General features: G+C 39.5%; 1 protein-coding gene across 7 annotated transcripts in view; it reads right to left on the reverse strand.

Annotated features, from left to right (window-relative positions):
- dnajc6 (DnaJ (Hsp40) homolog, subfamily C, member 6) overlaps nucleotides 1-15,546 on the reverse strand; it is an 88,710-nt gene that overhangs the window by 46,420 nt on the left and 26,744 nt on the right. For 6 of the 7 annotated variants that reach the window (XM_052011625.1, XM_052011623.1, XM_052011622.1 and 3 more), the window contains 4 exons: nucleotides 8,838-8,976; nucleotides 3,202-3,251; nucleotides 2,023-2,171; nucleotides 1,684-1,806 (listed from right to left, as the gene is read on the reverse strand). In XM_052011625.1, coding sequence (XP_051867585.1) covers nucleotides 1,684-1,806; nucleotides 2,023-2,171; nucleotides 3,202-3,251; nucleotides 8,838-8,976 — 461 coding nt within the window. Of the gene's footprint in view, nucleotides 1-1,683; nucleotides 1,807-2,022; nucleotides 2,172-3,201; nucleotides 3,252-3,355; nucleotides 3,379-8,837; nucleotides 8,977-15,546 lie in introns of those variants that run through there. The other variant, XM_052011628.1, reaches the window with a different exon arrangement.

Below are 15,546 nucleotides of genomic sequence, written 5' to 3' on the forward strand. Positions count from 1 at the left end.
CAGGGCCTAATGGATATACCTCAGGTTATTGCGAGAGGCAAGAGATGAAATTGCTGGGGCCTTGACCAAGATCTTCGTGTCCTCTCTAGCCACAGGCAAGGTCCTGGAGGACTGGCAAGCAGCTAACGTTGTTCCATTATTCAAAGGAAAATAGGGATATTCCTGGAAAATATAGCCCGGTGTGTGTCACATCAGTGGTAGGGAAGCTACTGGAGAGGATTTATGAGCATTTGGAAAACCAAGGCCCAACAACAGTCAGCAATGCTTTCTGCAGGGCAAGTCATGTCTTACCAACTTGATTGAGTACTTTGAGCAGTGACGTGGGTGATCAAAGAAGGTAGAGCTGTGGATGTTGCCTATGTGGATCTTAGGTGTTTGACAAGAACCCTTATGGAGGTTTATCCAGAAGATTAAGATGCACGGGACCAAGGGTGACTTGGCTGTTTGGATTCTTGCCCACAGAAGACAGAGGGTAGTGGTCGATAGGACTTATTGTGGCTGGAGGTCCGTGACTAGTGGTGTTCCGCAGGGATCTGTACTGGGACCTCTACTGTCTGTGATATGCATAAATGACCTGGATGAAAATGTAGATGGGTGGGTTACCAAGCTCACAAACAATACAAAGATTAGTGGTCTTGTGGACAGTGTAGGTTGCCAAAAGATGCAGCAGGGTATAGATCAGTTGCAGATATGGGCAGAGAAACGGCAGATGGAGTTTGACCTGGCCAAATTGCAGCTTTATAAAACTCTAGGTAGGCGACATCGAGTATTGCATTCAGTTCTGGTTGCCCCATTTTTGAAAGCATGTGGAGGCTTTGGAGAGGGTGCAGAAAAGGTTTACCAGAATGCTGCCTGGATTAAAAGGCATGTGCTATAAGAAGAGGTTGGACAAACTTGGGTTGTTTTTTTTCTAGAGCAGCAGAGGCTGAGGGGAGACCTCATAAGTTTATAAGATTATGAGTGGCAATAGATAGAGTAGGCAGCCAGTATCTTTTTCTCAGGGTCGAAATGTCTAATACTAGAATGCATGCATTTAAAGTGAGAGGGGATAAGTTCAAAGGAGATGTGCGGGGCAAGTTTTTTTTTGATACAGAGAGTGGTGAGTGCCTGGAATGCACTGCCAGGGGTGGTAGTGGAGGCAAGTACAACAGTGGCCTTTTAAGAGGCTCTTAGATAGGCACATGAATATGCAAAGAATGGAGGGATATGGACATTGTGTCAGCACAACATCATGGGCCGAAGGGCCTGCTCCTATGCTGTACTGTTTTATGTTCAAAATGGAGAAATGGTATCCAGGAAGGCAATGAGCACCTCAATTCCCTTTGATGGGAGCACACAGAGGTCAAGCAGAAATGATGGCAAGGGCAGAGGACCTCACAAACAACTCAACCACGTGCCCCATCAATGGTAGAATTTATGGGTCGTGCAAAGGCCTTACCTGCCACCTCAGAACCACAGTGGAAACAAGTCATCTTTCTTAGAGAAGACTGGAGAGTGACAAAACAGGAAGTCCCAGAATGGTTTTCACATTCCCCCTTTAGTTGCCAAAGTAATTCAAACTAAAATGTTTTCCCTGAGTTAAATCAGGCAACACTTAAAAACTTCTTTTCTATATTTCTTCATATTACGTGGCAAATTTACCCCATAGCATTTTTAATATTGCTCAGTTTTTCTGCATCTTACCACACAGTGAATAGCACAGACATTCTTGGGGTTTTGCTGCAGCCAGTGATGCATATTCTTACACACCGCATACAAGTTGTGTAAACTGGGAGCTTGTCGAGCTGGCCAGCTGCATTCAGATATCTATTCAGAGAGAGATGGACAAGAAGCAAAACAGGATCAAAGGGGAATTGTGGGCAGCATCAAATTCTATTTAACCGAAAAGGCTGGAAATAGGACAGACGTCTGCCAAACTTCCATTTTAAGTAATTTACCTAGAAATACACAAGCAAAATACCAGTAATCTCACACTTGCCTGTAAACAATAACACATGAAGTAGATCATTAACAGATACTTACTCTATTGTGAAACTTGGCACTTCTGTATGATTTCTGAGATAAATTGAAGATTGTATAATGATCCAAGTGACGTGAATCCAAGAATGATCGGACATCATCAATTTGATTCTTGAAACTCAACTCCACTCCTTCAGCAGGATAGGATATCACTAGGTGAAGATAAAAACTGTTGTCAGATAGATATTGATCTTAACATATTTAATTAAATCAGCATTTCTCCTTCACATATTTTAATTTAATGTCCCATTTTCCCCAATTCATTTATAAAACAAAGCTTCAGCTCCAACTATCCCACTTTTCCAATAATCCTACATATTTTGATCCATCACAGACTTCATCTAACTGATATTGGGAGACAACTAATTATAGTGTACAATTCAAAAGACATTGTTGCTTTATGTGCATTATTTTGTTCTCTTAAATTACTTCAGCCAATTTCTAAAGTTCAATAAAGTAGGATACACTGTGCATAACCACATTGTTATGCTCTGTGATTAACAGTGAAGCAGAACTTTCAGCCACAAAGGCCAGGTAATTTAAGTCCTCCTCTGACATATGGTACAGCATCATAACAATAACGAGCTATCACAAAGCCTCTGTACTTTAGGCAACTATCAAATATGCATTCCTCAAGTCTATGGAGTTTTTAATTGAATTAGCCAGAAATCAGCACAGGTTAGATGATCACTTTTGCAACTCCACTTTCCCCCATAGACTTCCAGGGTCAATGCAACAAGGCAGTTATTACATTCCTCTACTGCCACATCCCCCTCTTAACCAAGCATGGACTATAAATATACAAGAATTTAGAATTAACTCCACTACATCCAAACTAGGCAAGAGAAAGCAGAGAGACAATCGTTTAGAACTCACCCAAATCACTCCATATTGAACAAGAAATACAACATAATTTGCTTAGTTTTTTTTGGAAAGTATATAAATAATCACGTAAACAGATGTGGGGGCTTCGCCCAGCAACTTCAGGAAGTTCTAAAGGCCTTTCAACACTAACATAATATTGATTACCATCTACCAGTCTCATCCACACAGTTGTCTGGATCAAGAAGTACTTGTTATAAATAGGAAAATGTCCAATCTAACTATTTTCCAACAGGATCTATGTTTAATCCAAATATAATTTTCAACATTTAAATAACAAATAAAAAGGATGTACTGTACCTATTAACCTGGATGTAATGTACGAAATATTAAGTTCTCCCTTGGCGTAACTATAACAAAAAAAATAAGTTATTTAACAAGAATTCCGAAAACCTTTAGCTAAAGCATGTATAAATATTTCATTAATGCAAAATAATTATTATAAATTTTGTACAAGAACATGGGATATAGCAATGAGGAAAAGAAAGACAAGTAATTTCAAGCATTCAACATCAGTGGAATTAGTCTTTTTAAACATCACCCCGTAAGAGGTCGCGTAAACAAGCAGTAAAATAATTGAAATGCACAAGCCTACTCTAAAGTGTTCCTGATGGGTCTTATTGTTTTAGTATTGTTGCTGTAATAGAACAGTGGTGCAAAGTTCGTAAACACAAATATAACAAGTTCTAACTCCATATTAAAATGATATTAAAGGTCAAGAAACAAAGCTTGATAGTTAAGTCAAAAATAATGCTAATTTCAAACAATGTGCTGAAACTGAAATATGCTTAGAATTTGCAGGATGTGAATGTCAGGGCACTGACTTAGACCGTGATATTATGCCTGAATCAGAGAGAAAACCTGAGATAGAACAAGTACATTAAATCTACCAGTATGATATCTAACAAAGTATCTAATAAAGTACGGTACTTGAAACAAGTAGAGACAGAACACTGAATAAGAGATAGAGAGAACAAAGCCGGCATTGAACATTCAAAGGACCATGTTGCTGAAGCAAACGACATGTGACAGAATTCTAAACCATTATAAGGGATACCATTAAAGGAGTAGCTCAGTCTGCACAAGAGTAAACAAGTATGATACAAAATGCCTCAACCTGCAGAAGAGATGGAGCTAATAATAGCTGAAACTTAAGTACGATTTGAAAAGAAATAGTTCAGACATCTCTAAAAATTGGTAGAAAGCATGTAGGATCAAAGAGAAAAGGCAGACATAGCCTGGAGTATGTGAGGCAGAGACAGCACCTGCAGTCAGCAGGACACAGCAGAAGGAAAAGAGACTCAGACTGCAATCACTCAGAGGATAAGCCTCCAAGGTTTTTAAGGAATGACTGTGGTGACCATTGTCTTTGTCAAGTATCACTTCTGTGTGCTGTATGCAACCCAATTCATAAATCCGGTTTGCATATAACCAATATACCGCTACCCCTTATGGTTTGTTGTGGTCATGAATAAAGTCTCGAGTTAGGTGAAATTAAGAATTCTTACTGCCCTTCCTTCCAATGGACAGGAGGCAACAACATAAAAATCAAGCAATCTGTATGAACAGTAACCTGGACCTTCCATTCCTCCCACTTAGAGAATTTCAAGATCTCCCATCTCAACACCTGATCTCCTGAAACCCCTTCTGGACACAAGCACCTGAAGGAAAGCTTGGAGAGAAAACATCGTATCCACTCCAACTATTTCAAAAAACTGGGTTCAAGCTACTGTGGAGCATGTAATCAACCCTAAACGGGACAAAAAATGTGTGATAGTTGATATACAGGAGGCACCTTAAAACTTCTTCAGTCTGCACCTCTGGACTGCAGGGTACAACTTCCAGAGCAACATTTTGGAGTTACATTTGTTTTCTGTCAGAGCATAAGACTAACCTAGACAACTTAAGATCAAAACTACAATGACAGTTTCTGCTCCTAAATTCATGTGAGAGACGTCGTCTATTTCATCCACTCCAGAGTTAAGTAGTGTGGCTCCTTGCCACAACAGCACATCTCAAATTCACTGCCTCTTACTGAAATTTTTCCAATTGCAGAAACTTTTCTGCTTCAAAAAAAAAAAGAGGCATCTTTGCACACTGGACTCATGCCCACCAAACCAATTCAAAACTGCCAAAATCATTTCAAATGCACCATAGTTCTTCTGCATTGTAAGCAGCTCATATTCACAGAGCTGGATCACTCTGAAATCGCTCGACCTTCTCTACACGTCAGCAGTCAGATTAATCTGCTCAAATGCTCCAAAATATTTTGTATAATTTAAATTTGATTTTCCATCCCCCTTCCCCCCACAAAGGTCTCACAATAACTGGAGATGTGACATTGGTTAGGAGAAGATATTCATTCTGGTAGCCACTGCAGAATAAATCTGGAAGAAGCACCTTGGCTGGTTTTTCCTTTTAGTGCCTCCACTGGCAAGTTGTTTGGGCAGCAATCACTGTTCAAAACATCCAAACTTTATTTAATTCATTACACAAAGCAAATCTCTTGGCCTCTCGGTGGCGTGAAAGTGAAGACCATAATCTGCAGTCAGATTATGGTCTTCATTTTCATGCCACCGAGAGGCCAAGAGATTTGCTTTGTGTAATGAATTAAATTCCTCTACAAATGTCAGTTGATTTAGTCAATTTTGGTCAATAGTTAGGTCTTTCCTGCAAGAATATTAGTTGCTTAAATAAGAAATCACTCTCAATAAATTGAGCTCTGACAGCCAACTAAGCAAATGGCCTAAATGTCAAAACAAAACAGGAAATGCTGTAAATACTGAACAGGAAGCCTCTGAGGAGGCAGAAACAGAGTTAATGTAACAGGTCAATGTCCTTCCATCAGAATTACAGAACATATTTGCTTTCAATCTTTCTAAGTTGCAGAGGAGGTAGAGGGGTGGAGAAAGCAAAGAGAATCTCAGTGATGGAGTGGAAAGTAAGGCAGACCGTTGTTGCTGCTGGCAGAGAGGGTGGCAAACAGGGATGCTGAATATTTCCAGCATCATCTGCTATTATTTTCAGATTTCCAACATCTACAGTTTTTTTGCTTTTCAATTACTTTTCAACTGAACATCATCAGTTCACTTCCAGGCACATCCTCATCACTCCCTCCCTGGCTAGCACCACCAGTTTGTGTGCCATGCAGTCTCTTGGTCTCCACTTAATCTCGGACATTCTCTCTGCTCATTCCTCTCCCTTCCCTGCAACTTAAAACATGTTTGATTTCTAGTTCTGATGACAGGTCATCAGCCTGAAATATAAACTTTGTTTCTTGACACAGACGCTGCTGACTTGCCAAATCTCTCCAAGCACTTTTTGGTTTGATTTCGTATTTCCAGCATCTGCAGCATTCTGATTAATCAGGAAGAAACATCTATGGGGGATGCTTTATATATTCCTTCAGGTGGATCAGTGCCAGTTATAAACCCCTTGAACTTAGCTGTATAGCAGCATGACTCAGGTGTGGTAACAGAATCCACATGACCTAAACTGATATCCTTCATGCATTTCCTCGAGTGAATCACTTCTCTTTCTCCCCCCCACCCCCAACATTTGATATAAAGAGTTTTAGCATGAGGCAAATTAATTGCTTTTACTTTATCGGGAGCAAGTGAATACATAGAGCAACAGTTGTAATCAGATCTCACTTTTAATTAATAAAACTACAAGAAATAAGAAAAATGATGAAAGGCAACAACTCATTTTTCATTACTTAATCCTTTTTAAAGTCCTGATTTTTGATGTTAAAGAGCTCCAGGTTTAAGATGACCAAGTTTTTGTTTGTTGGGCCAGGCATCCACACCAGTCCAGCCTGGTAGATTGTTGAACAATTCTTTCTCCTTCCCCAGCTCTTTGCCAGCACCCCTTCCCTCACTGCAAGTAGGGTGGTTCCTCTGATATTGCCAGTAATTCAACAGTTGGCCAGGCAAAGGAAAGCCACAAAGTATCACAATGCTGGGAAGCTACAAAAAAAACAGAAAAATGCTAAAAATAATCAGGTTATGCAGCTCTCATCGAAAAAGGAACAGAATTAATATTTCACAAAGATGTGCGGGTGGGTAGATTAATTGGCCACTCCAAATTGCCCTTAGTGTACAGGTAAGTGTTAAGATCTGGGGGTAGTTGATGGGAATGTGGGGAGAATAGGTTACAAGGAATATCAGTGTGGAACGGGATTGTTCTGTGAGCCACCATGGACTTGATGGACTGAATGGCATCCTTCTGTCATAAGCAAACACGAACATTGCAGTCAGAGATACAGATGAAATATCATCCTGAAAAACAACTACCAAGCATTTCCACTATTTATTTCAAATAAAGTCTGCTGCCACTGATGATTGATGTTGTCTGCTCTTCTGCTGTCCCCCGGTAATGAACAAGTACCATTGTTACCGACATCCATAAGTTGATTTTGTCCACAAGATGAAAAATAAAGAAAAATGACAATATGATAACCATACCACCACAGTATTTTAATGAATGGCATCAAAAACATAGAAGACTGATAAGAACAATTACTAAGTATATACACAGACAGACAGAACTAGTTCTGCCATATGTAGGCATGTACCCACATAGGTACATTGGACTTTTGAATTTAATAACACAACAGGAGATTGTTTGTAGGAATGGGTGCCCGTAAGTCAGGTCTTCTTAACCCAGGAAGAAACATTAATCTTTCAGAAGTTTAAGCTAAGTCATCTGATCATCATTCTCTTTGCTTGAAAGAGGTGAAGGCCTATAATGGTCCACAAGTGGCCCATTAACCTTCAAAGTACATCTTTAAAGCCCAAAATCTGCGGCTGTTTTTGTCCCCCAAAAGCTTGACTTTTCAAAAACTGCACTTAAACATAATTCTGAAAAATTCTTTCAGTGAAGAAAAAAGGAATTAAAAATTCTGCAATTAGAGGTTTAAGTGAAAGAAAAAAATCAAAAAACTTCAAGAACCAAAGTAACTATTTAAGTGATTTCCTTATTCCACTGGGCAAGGAGAAGCAAAACCTGATAAGTCCCCAGAATCTGGATTATATTTTTTTCCCCCTGTTAAGGGGATTTCTTTGGTGTGATAGTTAAGAGGGAGCATGATGGCACAGCAAGTAGCACAGCTGTCTCACAGCTCCAGCAGTCCAGGTTTGACCCGAACCTCAGGTGCTGTCTGGGTGGAGTTTGCACATTCTCCCTGTGACTGCCTGGTTTCCCCTTGGGTGTTCTGGTTACTTTCTACATCGGAAAGACGAACTGCAAATTACCCCTGGTGTAGATGGATAGCAGGTGATACAGAAGGACTTTGACGGGTACGTGAGAGAGAAAAGGATGCAAAGGGATAAGACTAATGGGAGCTGGCTTTGTCCAGATGGGCTGCATGACCACGTGTTGCAAGAAAATATAACGTGAAATAAGAGATCATTGTTTCAGAGTGTTCACTGGCTCTTCAGTAAAGACAAGATCAACACAATCCACATCTTCTCTCAGCAATATGCTCCATATCCTACAATGTATTGAATACTTTCTTTGCACCATACAGATATTTCATATATTTATCCACTTATTTCATTAGGTTTGGTAATTTTCTTTGTGCATGAAAGGCAAGGAGATCACGTGCATAAGAAAATTTTAATTCTGTCAATATAAATGATGTTGCACACAGACATAATTTTAGACTTGCTACTCATAAAAGTTAATTAACAAATGAAGAATGGTGAACAGATTAAGAAAATATCATACCCAAATTATATATGTTTTAAATAAATATACAGGTGCAGACTTAATGGCATTTCTAATGTTACATTCATACAGGTATTCAATACTTAGGGTTTAACTCATTTGTCATCCAACAGATTAGCAAATCCCCAACCTCAGAGATTTAGTGTAGCCTTTGTTGTAGAACAGGCTGCACGCATTGCTCCTCCAGTACTTCCCCAATTGTTTACCTGGCTACAGACTGTATGACCTTTGAGGAGGTGTCTTTCAGGTTGTCCTTTAAGTTGCTGAACAGTCTTCCAGCTCCTCCCTTTACTATATCGAGCAGTCCTCCCCCAAAAGTGGGTTCCATATCTTGAGAATAGGTACCTGGTAAAGCACCAAATGGACCAGAATGCATCTTAATAGTCTAGTTCAAGCAATTCAGATAGAGTTCAAGTTACTAAAAGAAAAATCAAGAACTTTGCTATATAGAAAAAGCTTAGGATTTGGAATTCCCAGGGACAAACTGAAAATGCTAAAAGAACAATAAGAAAATATTAAGTCTTTAAAATACAAGAAATGTAGGGCTCTTAACCAACAGAAATGATAACCTCAAGATTTAGCTATGTCTTTTTTTAAAACACCTCATGGTTATCAAAGCTGTCAACACTTGCATTGCTTATATACCCGGACGAGCTACCACACCAATAGAATTAACAATTCTCTAGTTTACAGCTATGAATTTCCTTCAAAATCAAATCCATAATATTAAATGTGGCATTAGGGCAACAGGTTAGTTTTAAATGGAAATAAAAGACATTTGCTAGTTTATGTATTATTGGTCTTTTTAAATAATTAGCTGCAAAATCCAAATTTCAATAGATGTTCTTCATTTGATCAGAGAAAGTTCTCTGGAGAGAGAGAGAGAGAGAATCTATTCAGTTTGCTACACCTGTGGGTGTATGGATGTGGATGCAAAAAGGCTTCAAGGGAATATCAATCAGCTGAGAAATTAGATGTTCAAGGGGACTGAGGTGTGCTTGTACAAAAGTTACTGGAAGCCAAGAATAAGAAGAGATCTCATCAAAACTTACAAAATTCTTAAAGGGCTTGACAGTCTAGATGCAAGGACAATGTTTCCCCTGATTGGAGGAGTCTAGAACCAGGGGACAGAATTTGAGGGATATGTATTTAGAACCAAAGATAAATTTCTTTGCCTGAAAGTGAGAGGAATTTTGGAATTCTCTACTCTGGAGGGCAGTGGAGACTCCATTAAAACCTCCCAAATGTGCAACCTGATCAAAAGCAACTTCAAACAGATCTGCACTTAAACCTGTATTATTAATTAATAAGCAGCACCTTTCAGTCTGAAGGCGTTTCTATGATCTAATAGCTCTTGAAAGAACCTTGGCTTCTATTACCGGATAACTTCTATCCACGTACTACTAAGTTTGCCACCACCTGACAGCTTGACTGTTTGAATATGTCAAATCAAGCCCAAATTCCATGTATTAAATGATCATTTAATTCTATATTTATTCTGGAAATTTGAATCAGAGTTGTGTTTTTTGTGATAATATTTCTTTGTGATGGGTGTTATATTTTAGTTCATAGTAAATTCTGGAATGTGGTAAACAATAAGGTGATGATATTAGCTTTGTGGAGGACATAGATTGGTGAACTAGGAAGAAACGTGGCTGATGCAGTTCAACACAAGCAGCTGTGAGGTATTACATTTTGGCCAGAAGGATGAGGAGGGGGCAAAGTTAAGTCACTGGGACAATACTGAAGTTGGCACAGAGAAAGATGGGCATGCGGCTCTTTGTAAACAAATCTTTGGAAGTGGTAGGCCAACTTATACAGGATCCTTAGCTTTATTATTAAAGCAAACAGAATTCAAAGTGGATGGAAGCTAGGCCAAATCCTTATCACAATACACAGCACTTCCAGGTGAGGCAAAGATTCACATGCACCTCCTCCAACACGTCTACTAAATTTGCTGCTCTGAACGTGGCCTCCTCTACATCAGCATGACCAAGTGCAGACTAGGCAACTAATTTAAAGAGCACCTAAGCTCTGTCCGCAATGGCCATGCTGACCTGTAGCAGATAAGGCCAATGATGGCCATGGATTGCTACTGGTGGGGCAGAAAGTGCTTGACAGGTTGAGTGGGTAGGTAGTTTGGGAGGTGATGCATCCCTCTACATTTCTCTCACTGGTGGTGTCTGTATGCGCTCATGAAGTTTTATTGTGCTGTGGACACTACTTGAACAGAGGTTGTTGTTGGCACACTTCTGTTGGTCTCAGCTCTGCCAGACAGAATCAGCCCAGAATGGCCACCAGGCTGCTACCATGGCCAAACAGCTGACATCTCAAGCATACCCTCCCCCAAACTCAGTGATCACAGCTCCCGGTAAAAGGGAGCAGAACCCCAGCATTGCATTGCACCATCTGGAGAAACAGGGAGGAAACCTAGAGCTTGCTCTGAACTTGGACTTCAAGGCTGTGGGGAGCAGAAGAGTGCCACGTATCCTGCTCCTCATACCAGCTTCTTCCTTAACTGAGAACAAGAGTGCAACGATGTCCACATCACTCTCGCCATGACAGGTACCAATCACTGGACTAAACAACCCCTATTCCCTTCTGTTACCTCCAACAACATGGTTCCAAAGCAACAACAAAAGTGCTGTTGTGGCAAAAGCATTGCTAATCAACTGCCCAAGATGAGGATCTCTTTCAGCCCAACATTTGTTCTTTCACAGAAAATATCTATATTGTCCAAAATTACATTGTAGTTACAAAAACATTTTTCATTGCAAGTTTGTACTATCATCCTTACTGTCAAAATTATTAAGACTCAAGGTATAATCCTCCAACACAAGAGAGCACAAAAGCCTGTGATGTATTTCAATTCTGTTTTTATGGCAATTTCAAAGTTGAAGACAAAGGTCACTTAATCAGTTTGACAGCTGTGTAATGGATGATGCCAGTACACCAATCCCACAGACGAGAAACCAAGTCAATTTTAATGCATTCATGCTCGTTACTAGGAAAGGCATTTGGGTTGGTCTCACCAGCAGCACTTAGGTTAACTTTATTTTGCTACAAGTATTGAGTCTAATCAATTGAAATTTGGAGCAAGGTGACAATAGTACTTTCAAACCAAATTAGCAGGAATCTCCTGCAACTTCAGAGAAGTGGCCCAATGACCGCAGACATTCCCTGTTTCATACATGAATGGTAACCACATTCAACTTCAAAAGGAAACATCATTTCTGTTTTTATTCTTAGAAAGATTACGTCTGGCCAGTGAAGTGGAGTATGGCCAGGGGCAGGGTGGGGGCCAGAGTGTAACCGGCTGTGGGGTCAGAGGCTGGAGGTGAAATAGAGCACAACCAGAGGTGGGGGCAGGTTTGCCCAAAGAGGGAAGAGTTATAAAGGCTGGAGAGAGGGAATTCCAAGGGAATGTGGAAGGTGGTCATAGGGGAAGATTGTGGGACAACACTTCAGTAGTGATACAGACTAAATGAATTCACATTTATGCTGATTTGCAATGTTAAATTTCCCTAACTCTCTGTAAACTACTTGAATCAGTAGTATTTTAATTTGCTATTGCTTTTTAAACAACCAGTACTTCTTTCTCTTCAACTCCTATATTTGGTGGTAACTTTCTTGCTACCCATGCAGTATAACGTAACTAAAGTTTAATGCCAGTTACCTTCACACAGAATTTATCCAGGTGAACACTTAGGTGTATCAGTTGTTAACATGTGACTAATGTAGTTTAAAATATCCTCAGTGTTAAGTACTTTAAAATCAGTTTTCACTCTGCATACACATATTAAAAATACTATTATTTGGTGCATAGTACTATGCTCATGATAATTTTAATTGAGAGTAAACCTTGAAAAATATTCCAAGATTACCAAAAAGCAGATTTTACATAGCAAGGTATCAGCCTTGGTGCTGCACAGTAGCATAGTGGTTAAGATCCTGGACCAGCAACCATTTTTGGACTATGTTCCAGAGATACCTCCATGGCAGATGAGGATTTTAAATTCAACTAAACAAAAACATGGAATTTAAAAAATCTTGCCTTAATAATGGTAACTTGAAACTAGCTCAAAACAATCTGGTGTTCATTAATGACCTTCGGGAAAGAAATCTGCCACCCTCACTTAGTCTGGCCTACACATGACACCAGACACACCAATATAGTTCACTCTTAACTACCTCATCAGTTGAAGGATGATTAGGGATGGACAATAAACACTAGCCTTGTCAGAGATATCCACGTCCCTTGAATAAATTTTTAAAAATCCTTTTGAATACGTTTGTGCCCTCCTCAACTTACTTCCTATCATCACCAAGAATGAAAAGTATAAGGAGGAACAAAACAAATCTGGACGCTGCAATTAAGTGATCGAGCTTAAATTTCAAAAGCCTTTAGACGGCAGCAATAAAAAGCATAATCACAAAAGGTAATAGGTTTCAGACTGCTGAAATTATGAAAATGGGTAAATAAATTAGTTTTGACTTCAAAAGTGCAACAGAATCTCACACATTTGTTATATAATGTGTTAACAAGCAGACAAAAAAAAAACATAAAAATGTAAAAGGGAGTGGGAGCAACTGATTCGCCACTCAATATCAAGGCTGATCTTCCACCTCAACTCTTCTTTCCTGCTCCTGTGTCTATCTAGATTCCTACAAAATATCCAAAAACCTTGAACATGTACAACAATTGAGCATCCATAGCACAACGACAGCAAAGGTTTTCAAGAACTTACAACTCAAAGAAATTTCTCTTCCTAGCCCTAAATTACCAACACCATATCCTTAGACTACGAGCCCCAGTTCTAGCCAGGGCAAAGCAACAGTGCTTGCTTCGAGTTCTGGTCAATATTTGTCCTTCAATTAACATCACTGAAACAAATCACCTGGCCACATATCACTTGTTCTTTTTGAGATATTGTTACCATTCTTCCCTGTATGACACACCCAGAACATGGTAGCAGGATCTGGGGCATCATTAATTTCACAAAAGGTGCTGCACAAAATGCCAATCCTTTTGGATGCCAATCACAGATCTAGGTGCTGAAGAAAAGCTGAGGGACTCATTCCAGATTTTGTATCAACGCTTTAAGCTTCCAGATAGCATCAACCCAAATAGTATAATTACTCTGACTGCAGACAACAGTCTATATGTAATGATTTGCACCTAAGTTTAAGAAAGCAGATGACTGCATTTAATACCAAATGGTGATGCAAGTTCTCAATTAAAAGTTGAGGCTAAACTGCCTTGGGTTAATTTTTAGAAGTACCTCTTAGAAGTTCTTCAGCACTTTAGTAACATTCAGAATTCCAATGCCAACAAAGAAAGCCTTGCTCATGTCACACATCATTTTAACAGAATGGTGAACAATGTGAAGATGGCTGTGTAACTTGCTACTGAAAGTGCTGCTTCCAGGCAAATACTGATCTCAACCAGTAACTGCACTATAACAGTATCATTGCATTCTACTCAATAAACACTGTCAGAACAAATTTATCAAATCTTTCAAGTTTGTGAAACTCTCAATAAATACAGAGAAAATACCACTGTCGCAGCTGATCAAAACCTTTCAAAGCAGTGGGACATAGACCAGCTGGAAAGTTGGGTGGAGTGGTGGCAGATTGAATTTAATCCAGACAAGTACAAGGTAATGCACTTTGGGAGCTCAAATTCTGTTAGCATACAGTAAATGGCAGGGACCTTAGGAGCATTGATGTACAGAGAGATCATGGTGAGCCCATGGTGCCCTGAAAATGGTGACACATGTGGATAGGGTAGCAAAAAACAAAAGGCATTTGCTCTATTTGTCTTCATGGGCTGAGGCATTGAGTACAACAGTTGCGACATCATGTTGCAGTTGAATAAAAGATTGGTTAGACCACACCAAGAGTACTGTGTACAGTTCTGGTCACCACATTAACAAGGAGGATGTGGTAGCAACAGAGAGAGTGCAGAAGAGATTCACCAGGATGTTGTCTGGAATGGAGGGCTGTGATTATATGGGGAGATTGGTTCGGCTGGGTTCACCCTCGCTGGAATATAGAAGGCTGAATTATTGAGATTTATAAAATTATGAGAGGCATAGATGGGATAGTCAGAATCTTTCTTCCCAGGGCAGGGGAGTCTAGAATTAGAGGGCACAGGTTTAAGGCGAGAGAGGAGAACTTTACAGGAGGAGATCCAAGGGACAAGTTTTTCCACACAAAGGGCAGTGAATATTTGGAACCTGCTACCCGAGGAGATAGTGGAGGCGGGTACTATAACACTTAAAAAGTATTTGGACAGGTACTTGAAAGGAAAGGAGTAGAGGGATAAGGACCCTAATACAGGCAAATGGGATTAGCGTAGATAGGCATCAATGTTGCATGGAAGAGGTGAGATGTAAGGGCCCCATTTTGTGCTGTACATTTCTATGATCCAGTTTAATTGATTTTCATGTGGCAATCATTTTCCTCGATAATATTCCAGGAGGTCTAATTTATTTTACTCATTCCTTTTGATCAAACACTGCGCTTATCACAATTCTATATCCAAATACTTTGATATACTATTCTAGGTTCACAATTCACTATAACCAAAAAATATGCATTAAGACTGTCAAGAAACTTGCACCACCTGTCCTTCATTTGCAGCTGTCTCCATTTCCAAAAAATGCCCAGGTATGTTTTGTGAAGTGTATTAAGGATCAGTAGAATTATTCACAGAAATCTGTATTCAGATCAAACAAAGAAGTATTTATTCACCTGCTGCAGGGAAGAGAAGCCTCAATGATACAGAAACCTCTATTTTGAACAAATACTGAGGTAAAATAATTGTTTCACCAATGTACAACTACCTAGTTATCATTGGACCTACCAGGGTTACAGATGCACAGTCTGTTACTTCAGACATCATGAACAACT

This window comes from Pristis pectinata, chromosome 3, assembly GCF_009764475.1.
Source record: "Pristis pectinata isolate sPriPec2 chromosome 3, sPriPec2.1.pri, whole genome shotgun sequence".
In the NCBI taxonomy this organism is placed as follows: domain Eukaryota; kingdom Metazoa; phylum Chordata; class Chondrichthyes; order Rhinopristiformes; family Pristidae; genus Pristis; species Pristis pectinata.